The sequence below is a fragment of the Austrofundulus limnaeus genome, unplaced genomic scaffold (assembly GCF_001266775.1).
Source record: "Austrofundulus limnaeus strain Quisiro unplaced genomic scaffold, Austrofundulus_limnaeus-1.0 Scaffold615, whole genome shotgun sequence".
Taxonomy (NCBI): Eukaryota; Metazoa; Chordata; class Actinopteri; order Cyprinodontiformes; family Rivulidae; genus Austrofundulus; species Austrofundulus limnaeus.
Genome location: NW_013953017.1, coordinates 208,638 through 218,208, shown reverse-complemented (window position 1 = coordinate 218,208; position 9,571 = coordinate 208,638). Strand labels below are relative to the sequence as shown.

General features: G+C 38.0%; 1 protein-coding gene across 1 annotated transcript in view; it reads left to right on the top strand.

The window, feature by feature from the left end:
- trim46a (tripartite motif containing 46a) overlaps positions 1-9,187 on the top strand; it is a gene marked incomplete in the record, with an annotated part of 13,828 nt that extends 4,641 nt beyond the window's left edge. The window contains 7 exon segments of the mRNA XM_014027097.1: positions 2,498-2,751; positions 3,365-3,486; positions 3,567-3,896; positions 5,300-5,383; positions 6,975-7,204; positions 7,287-7,354; positions 8,517-9,187. Of these exon segments, the coding sequence (XP_013882551.1) occupies positions 2,498-2,751; positions 3,365-3,486; positions 3,567-3,896; positions 5,300-5,383; positions 6,975-7,204; positions 7,287-7,354; positions 8,517-8,934 (1,506 nt within the window).
- Positions 9,188-9,571: the final 384 nt, after the last annotated feature.

The window sequence follows — 9,571 nt, the reverse complement described above, 5'->3', positions numbered from 1 at the left end:
GACAGACAGACAGACAGACAGACAGACAGACAGACAGACAGACAGACAGACAGACAGACAGACAGACAGACAGACAGACAGACAGACAGACAGACGCGACCGAAAACATTACCTGGCCCTTGGCGGAGGTAATAAACTCTCTGGTCTTTGTTTGTTAAAACATTATTATTTGAACTTTAGCTCTTCTTCGTCTCTCTTTGATAGACTCAAAATAATCTAAAGAAACATCAGATTCTTCTCTACAGTCTGTGTTGTAACGCTCTGTTTACATGCAGACATTCCCCTCTGACATCATTTCCTGTTTCTTCACATGCAAATATCTCAACCACCGTTCATCTCAGCGGCGTGAAATTTATTTTGCAACATGTTATCAGTGTTATCTTTCCAAAAATACATCCAAGTTTATTGCAAAATTTTTATGTCACAGTTACATTAATGTTAATAAGAAAGTAGTAAACAGCTAAGTAAAAATAAAAGTCTAGGAAAAAGTTAGTAAGCTAACGTCGCACAACAGCAACTAAAAGTAGCAAAATATTAGTTAAAAACTAAAAGTAGCAAAATATTAGTTAAAAACTAAAAGTAGCAAAATGAAAGCTGAAATCCACAAGTAGCAAAATTCCAGGTAAAACTTGTTGGACATTAGTTAGCGAAGAGAAGTACATGGCTATCTAAGAGTATTAAAACAGTTAAATGCTAAAAGCAGCAAAATCTTAGCTGAAAACTAAATAGGAAAAGTATAGCCAGCTAAAAGCTAAATGTAGCAAAAGGCCAACTAAAAGAAGCAAACTGCTAGTTAAAAGCCTAAAGTAGCTGAACAGCAACTAGTAACAAAAGTGTAGTTAAAAACTAAAAGTAGCTGAACGAAATCTGAAATTTATAAGAAGCAAAATGCTAACTAAAAGTAGTAAAACATTAGTTAGATGCTAAAAGCAGCCAAAGCATAGCTGAAAACTAAAAATAGCAAAAACATAGCTAGAATAAAATGTATCTAAAAGCTAAATGTAGCTAAATAAGCCTACTTTGAGTAGCAAAAGGCTAGCCAAAAGCCTAAAGTAGCAGAATGGCAACTAAAAGTAGCTGAACAGCAACTAAAAGTAGCAAAAGGATAGTTAAAAACTAAAAGTAGCTGAATGAAAGCTGAAATGTATAAATAGCAAAATGCTAACTAAAAGTATTAAAACATTAATTAAATGCTAAAAGCAGCCAAAGCATAGCTGAAAACTAAAAGTAGCAAAAGCATTTATGAGTGCAGAAAAAGGCTAGCTAAAAGCTAAATTTAGTAAAAAGTCAACTAAATGTAGCAAACTGCTAGTTAAAAGCCTAATGTAGCTGAACAGCAACTAGTAGCAAAATGGTAGTTAAAAACTAAAAGTAGCTGAATGATAGCTGAAATTTACAAGTAGCAAAAAGCTAACTAAAAGTAGTAAAACATTAGTTAAATGCTAAAAGCAGCCAAAGCATAGAGTAAAACTAAAAATAGCAAAAACATAGCTAGAATAAAATGTATCTAAAAACTAAATGTGGCTAAAAACATCAACTAAAAGTAGCAAAAGGCTAGCCAAAAGCCTAAAGTAGCTGAACAGCAACTAAAAGTAGCAAAAGTACAGTTAAAAACTAAAAGTAGCTGAATGAAAGCTGAAATCTATAAGTAGCAAAATGCTAACTAAAAGTAGTAAAACATTAGTTAAATGTTAAAGCAGCCAAAGCATAGCTGAAAACTAAAAGTAGCAAAAACTTAGAGGAGTACAGAAAAAGGCTAGCTAAAAGCAAAATTTAGCAAAAAGCTAGCTAAATGTAGCAAAAGGCTAGCGAAAAGTAATAAAGTCTAACTAAAAGCCTAAAAACAACTAATAGTAGCTAAATGATAGCTGAAATCCAAGAATAGCAAAATGCTAGGCTAGGTAAAAGCTGTAGAACATTAGTTTAAAAGCTAATACAAGCCAAAGGCTAGCTAAAAAATGAAAATGGCTTAAGAAGACAGAATTAGAGCAAGCAGAAGTAGAAGCTAAAGAAAACGTAGTTGGTTTTTTTGTTTGTTTTTAACGATGGAAAAGATCTTAATGCATTTTTATAGAGAAATCTTTATAAATGAAGTGGAATATTTTGAATATTATAAAAGTTATAACAATATTAAAGTCATTTCCTAAATAAGCCGATCTGCTTGATATCCAGAATAAAGAGGTAAACTATCACAGTGTTCATCTTTAATCAGGACCGAAAAAACTGTTTAAACAAGAGAAAAAGCAGGAAAAATAATGTGAATGCTGACTCAGCGTTCATATTATTCATGCTTAAATACAGTTAGAGATGGATGAGAGTCGTTTTTAGTATTTTACAAAATAAAACCATAAATAACCCACTTTAATGAATGACTAAAAAGATGTTTTTATATAAGTTCTTACAAACTAATTTCTGTTTAGGTTTTAAAAAGCGATAATGTTTGCTCAGGAGTTTGTTTCAGACGTGTGGGGTTCGTGCTCTCTGTGTTTCCCTGCAGGCGAACAGCGCCGTGGCTCTGCAGCAGCTCGCTCAGTGCATCAGAGAGCTGGGAGCCACCGTGGCCGAGCGCCAGGGGGCTCTGGCCTCGGCCCTGGAGGGGTCCAGGAGCAGGAGAGAGGAGACCCTGTCCGCTCAGGTCCAGGAGAAGCGGGCTCTGCTGGAGCAGGCGGGTCTGATGGCGTACACCCAGGAGCTGCTCAAAGAGGCCGACGCCCCCTGCTTCGTTCAGGCGGCCAGGCTCACACACAGCAGGTACGTCTTAAATCAACGACAGGGTTAACGAGAACAACGGAGGTGGAGTTTCATTTCCTGTTTCACTGTATGTTCATGTTGTTTGTCTGTTGGTAAAATATCTCCACTGGGCAGATGTTAATGAAACATTTTGAAAATAATAATTAGATAAAACTTTGATAAAGCTTTTTAATACTTTGATTCAGCCTGATTCAAGATGGCCGCCATAAATAATTAACCTCTGCAAACTATACCAAGAGCTAACAGGTTGTTTTTGTTCAAAACACTGGTGTTTACTGAAAGAGTCAACCTTGCCTGTCTGTTAGCAAAATATCTCCAGAACCCCTTGACAGATTTTAATAAAACTTTCAGAAAGTCATCATTAGATGAGCTTCTACAACTCATTAATTTTTGGAGTCAACCTCATTCAAGATGGCCACTGAAACTGACTAATCTTAGAAAACACAAAACTATCCAAAACGCAGCCATTGTTGCAGATATTGAGCTAACATCTGTGTTGATAGTAGCTGAGAGTTGTCCCTACAGATTATGAATAACTGCTGTTTAAAATGTTGTCATTCAAAGTTGTTATAAATAAAATCCTTTTCCTTTTCGACGCTGCTTGTCTCTGCAGGCTGGTTAAAGCTATAGACAACCTCCAGTGTTTCTCCTTCGCTGCTGAAACCTCCTTCAGACACTTTCACCTGGATGCGTCCAAAGAAATCAAGCTCATCAACGGCCTGCAGTTCATACAAGGTGGAGCTTGTTTGTCCTGTTTGATGCAACGTTACACAAACGATCAGCCTGATCTGGATCTGTTTCTTCTCTCCCTGCAGCTCCTCTGGCTCCGGTCGTGGACACTCAGAAAACCCTGGCTTACGACCAGCTGTTTCTGTGCTGGCGCCTGCCTCAGGACTCGGCTCCGGCCTGGCACTTCTCCGTGGAGTACCAGCGGCGGGCCGGAGGAGCCGGAGCGGCGTGGGGCGGCGCCGGCTCCCCCGGCTCCTCCACGCCGTGGCAGCGTCTGAACGAGGTGAAGGGGACCAGCGCGGTGATCGAGCGGCTGCAGATGGACAGCGTGTACGTCCTCAGGGTGAGGGGCTGCAACAAGGCGGGCTTCGGGGAGTACAGCGAGGAGATTTACCTCCACACTCCGCCTGCACCAGGTGAGACGCTGTCGGTTGTTTTACTGCGGTGCACACATCTGAGCGACTGTTGCTCCTTTCAAACACTCCTTACTCGGCCTGCAGCTAACCAACATTTTAGTAATCGATTAATCGAGTAATCAGATATAAAAATTTGTTATATTCTGCAGTAATTACATCAGCTTATTTTATGAGAAATATAATTATTTCATATTATGAAGGGGTAATCTACACCTGCTGATGACCCTGCTGCAGTCAAAGTAAAATGACACCAGTTGTATTAATTCGTACATTTGAAGCTCCACTTGTTTGTATTTATATATGTGAGGTTTGAGGAGGCATTAATTAAAAACAATCTGTCACTGAATCATTTTTAACATCACAGAAAAATCTAAATGCTGTAAATTTATTGTTCTGGATTAGAATACTGAAAGTCTTTTTTTTCTGGTTAGTAGTTGAATAAGTAAAATGGATAATATAAACATTTGGGTGTTGCAATTGTTAATTGTAACAAAAAATTCATGTATTTTTAAGGCTTTTATTAGGTTGGTGCAGGGTCCCATTTAAAGGTTTAGTCTTGGCTGCTTATTTATAAACAAATATGACAGGATAATGAAGGCTAAAGTTATAAACAGCAGAAAATAATTAAAGAAATCCAACTATCTTCTATAAATACTTTTAAACTTGAAATATTTACTCCAAGTATCTCATTTAAATTAAGATAAAAACATGTCAACAAATAAACATGTTTCAGCTCAAGCTGTCGATCTGTTGTTGTGTTTTTATTTTTATCTGACAAACTTACAGTAAGTCTTGTTTTTAATCACACAACTTGCACACTGTTTAATAAAAGCCTGCCAGGTCACCATGATTAGTCAGCACAAATAACGTTAGTTTAAATACACCTCCTCCTTGTACATCAGTAATCTGACAGATTATCACAGATTAAGGTAACAAAGTGAACGTAAACAAACACCTGTTGTTACCTCTGGATGTGTTCGCTACATGCAGCAGTGTTTGTGTTCTGGTGCAGAAACATCGCAGATGTGCAGTGATGTCATCTTTTCTGTTTAGTTTTAAATGTTCCCATGATTTTTATAATTTGTCATTTTCTGGGCACTTCGTTTCGGCACTCTTCGTATTCTTCTAAAGCTAAATAAAAGTATAGCACTTAGCAAGCATACACGCGTCGACAGTGTAACCATTAGCGGTAGCGCTAACATCGTAGCATTGTGTAACACAAATAACATTCCAGCCGGACGAAAGTGCGCTGATTATAACAGTGTGTATTTTTATGAAGATTCGAGGCAGATAAATTTGCCTCGAGGACTCTGAACTAGTTCCCACTGCTGTCATTTTTCATGTAATTGACTAATCTTGTTTTTTTCTCTTTATTTCCTCCATTCCCACTTTTTGTTTCTCAGTTTCTGCACAGACTTCTGTTTTAACTCTGCACTCCTGCGTCATCATCCCAGTCATATCATCTGTGCTTCTGTCTGTCGCTGCAGGTCTGTCTCTCTGCACCGTCACAAAATGTTTGAAGTTATTTCCAGGTTTTATTTAGCCTGATGGAAAATTGGGGAAACATTTGTCTTTTTTTGTCTATTTTTTTTACGTAAAATCACTTTTTTCAACATTTCCTTTAACCTATTTCTTATAAATTGCTTCATTATTTGCGACTTTGTTTTTATTATTAAGTGAATGCTGAGTCAGCGTTTACACTTTTTATTTCCTGTTTTAATGTTTTGGTACGCTGTTCGCAGTTTACTGACATCTGCATACTTTGTGTTTTTTAGCCATTCATGTATTCAAATGTTCAGCTCGTTCATATTGTAACTTTTATACTTTATTCAAATATAGAAATAAATTTACTTCCTTTTAAATATATTTTATTTATAAAATCTGCATTAGCTTGCAGTATTTTTGTCTTTTTAAGCTAGTTTTAGTTTTTAGCTAGGTTTTTGCTACTTATAGCCTTTAGCAAGATTTTTGTTTTTTTAGCTTTCAGCTGGCTTTTGGTGCATTTAAGATGGTTTGTTGTCGTTATTTCATTAAACTGTATGTCAAGACTTTATACAAGTTTTTAGCTTCTTTTGCTACGTTTAGCTAGTACTTTTAAGTTTTAGCATGTAGATAGTGCATACAACACTCATGACTTCAGATACACACACCACTAAACTTACTCCTCTGGCTAATAAATGTGCTCTATGCAGAGGTTTTTTAAAATAAACACCAGTGTGTCACATTTAGTGGATATAATATGATGTTTTGTTTTTTTCCCTCATCTATCCTTGTGTGGTTTTTAGTTTTTCTGTTAAGGGTAGCACCTCCTCATGATGTCTTCATGAAGATGATCCTTGCTCTGTGCAGGATCTGTGGCTGTATGACCCAGAGCACCTGTTCTCCCATGTTTGTTATGTTCTGTCTTCTGCTGAAAGGCTGGTCTGAACTGGAATTTCATTGTGTTCTGTACAATGACAATAAAAATCTATCTTATCTTATCTTATCTTATCTTATCTTATCTTATCTTATCTTATCTTATCTTATCTTATCTTATCTTATCTTATCTTATCTTATCTTATCTTATCTTATCTTATCTTATCTTATCTTATAATTAGTTGCTTACTTTTGCTACTTTAGCTTTTCTCTTTTTAGCCAGTGTTTTGCTTCTTTTAGCTTTAAACCAATCGTTTGCTGTTTTTAGCTAACACTTAGCAATCTTTGGTTATGCTACCTTTATCTTTTAGTTACTGTTTGCTTCTTTAGATTTTACCTAACATAATGCAGCTTTTAGCTAACATTTAGCTACTTTTTGCTTCCAGCTAGCTTGTTTTAACTAGACTTTTGTTGCATTTAGTTTTTAGCTAGCTTTGTGCTTCCTTTTAGCTTTTGTTCTGCTTCTTTTATTTTCAGGTTTTTCTGCAGATTTCAGCAGCACAGTTAACTGTATTTCTAGAGAAAACATAATTTCTCTCCATCATCACACCGTTCTTGTTTCCTTCTGTTTAAACTCTAGCAGTTAATTTCTTGTTCTTTCTGAATAATTTAGCTAACGTCTCGGCTTTTTTCTCCCGCTCGGCCTGTTTTCTGTCGGCACAGTTTTGAGTTTCTCCTTGGACTCTCGCTGGGGTCTGCACTCGGACCGTTTGGCGTTGGGCAGAGGTCAGACCTACGCCCGCAGCGTTCCCGGTCTGTCCCTCCTGCAGGCGGCGGACCGAGCGCTGACCTCGTGCCACCTGACCTCTGACCTGCTGGTGGCCGACCTGGCCGTCTCTCACGGCAGACACTACTGGGCGTGCTCCGTGGAGCCCGGCTCTTACTTGGTGAAGGTAAGAGACACGTTGAATTTGTGTGACTCGGTTGTTCTGATTTGTTGTCTTTAGTTTGTGTTTTTGTTCGTCTCGTTCACAGGTCGGGGTCGGGCAGGAGGCGAAGTTACAGGAGTGGTTCCATCTTCCTCAGGATGTGACCAGCCCTCGGTAACAAAACTAAACCGTACACTCAAAAATAATTGTCTTTAAAGTAACATCTGTTCAAAGCATTTTCATAAACAAATACACATAAGAAGCAGCTGTCATACTTATACTTGATGATTTATTTGTGATCATACTTCCTGTTTGGAGGATTACAAATGGAGAGGTTCTTGTTTTGTTGGAGCACGGTGTTGGCCACTACAGTGTGTCATCATTCACAAAAACTTGAGTCGTTTTTTTTTCTAAAAATGAAGTGAAATTATATGGAGGACTAGAGCTGCCATAACTGGAAATGCATGTAGAAATAATTAAACGGCTTGATAAATTAGTAATTAAGTAATAATGTGGCAATTATTGCATAAAAACATCAACAAAAAAGAGCGTAATTAATTTATTTGACTATACATTGCAATACAAATTAATATTATATCATTTTCAACCTTATTAATTTAACATTATCACAATTACTTCATTTTACTTTTTATTTCAATCATATATTTTTTTATTAATTTTACTTTTTGATTTCATTATTTATTTTGTCTATAATTTCCCTATTCTGTATTTATTTATTACATTTTTTATTTTACCATCACATTTTATAGTTATTTATTTTTATTTTATTTACTGTTACTTTTTTATCTTGCTTGCATTAATTTATTTATTTATTTATCTTACACTGATTTATTTTCTCCTATAATTTTTCCCGTCCAGTTTTATTCTTCGTTCTTTTATTAACAGCTCTGTTTTTAACACCTCCTCATTTACATTTCCTGCTCAGTCAGTCATGTAAATTGAAAAAAGGGAGGGAGGGGGAGTGGTGGGCGGGGCTTCAGAGTGAGCTGACGGGAGCAGCTAATGCTAACGTGACGGACCGCAGTTTGGTAATCTCCATTTGTATTTTCATAAGACCATTTCCTGTATGAAATTAAAAGCCTAGCATATGATCTGCCTTCTGTCGTGGCAGACTTTCAAAATAAGAGCATCTTATTTTTAGAAATGATGGAACATGTTAAACCTTGTGAATAACATTCTTTACATTTTAATCAAATTAATTTATAAATTGTATATTGATGTTAAGATAATACTGTATTATCAATAAACGATCAGTATATTAGAACTCACAGCTTTATTTGTTCTTCTTGTTGTCGTCTCGTCTCCGTCCCCCCAGCTGTGATCCAGACAGCGGTCATGACAGCGGGGCCGAGGACAGCCAGGACTCCCCTCCTTTCTGCTTCCTGACGGTGGGCACGGGGAAGATCCTCCTCCCCAAAGGACACGCCCTCACCCCGAGCCACAGCGACAGCCACAGCCAGCGGGGCGGGCCTCACCCCCCCACCGCGCCCCTCCCTCCCCGGCTGGGGGTGTGCCTGGACTGCGACAAGGGGCGGGTCACCTTCTACGACGCCCACTCCCTGCGGGTTCTGTGGGAGGGGCACGTGGACTGCTCCGCCCCCGTGTGTCCGGCCTTCTGCTTCATCGGCGGCGGAGCGCTGCAGCTGCAGGACCTCGTGGCCAATCGGATCGTCGAGGAGCCGCCGCCGCGGAGGGTAACCATCAAAACACGGGCGACAAACACGAGAAAATAAACTCTCAGAGGTCAAGAGAAAATCCTTTAGTTGGGTTTATTTACACGTGCTCCCGCTCTCTCTCCTTATCGTCACATTTCTCCTCTGGTTGTGGCTGAAGTGCTGGTAGACGATGCAGATTTCTGCTGACAGGGTCAGTCGAAGCTTTTACAGCAGCTTAGAGGTCCTTTAAGGAAGGAAACTACGGGATCAATCTTGTGTCAGCAGGAACTGAATCTGAATTACTCAGATTGAATCTGAATGCATTGGTTTGAAAATAAATTTCACTAAATTGAAACTGAATTTAAAGTTTTGTATCTGAATTAATTTGCTTTGAAACTGTATTTTGGTTTATTAAAAATTCAGTTTGACTACTTTCACTTTCAGTTCCATAATTCAGATTTTTGTGTCACATCCTGGTCCTTGAGAAAGCCAGGCAGAGTAATCAAACACAGATCCACAGATTTATGTTCCACTTTGGTGAAGCTTCCCTTCTCTTCTGTATGTAAATCAATGCAACATTTTCTACATACAGTATAGGTAAAATGAATCACTGCAATTAAATAACTGTCTGTTTTTGTCACTTTTACGGTGGATTGCATCAACTCTGTTACATACAGAAGGGAAACTTCACCAAAGTGAAATTTAAAATCTGTGG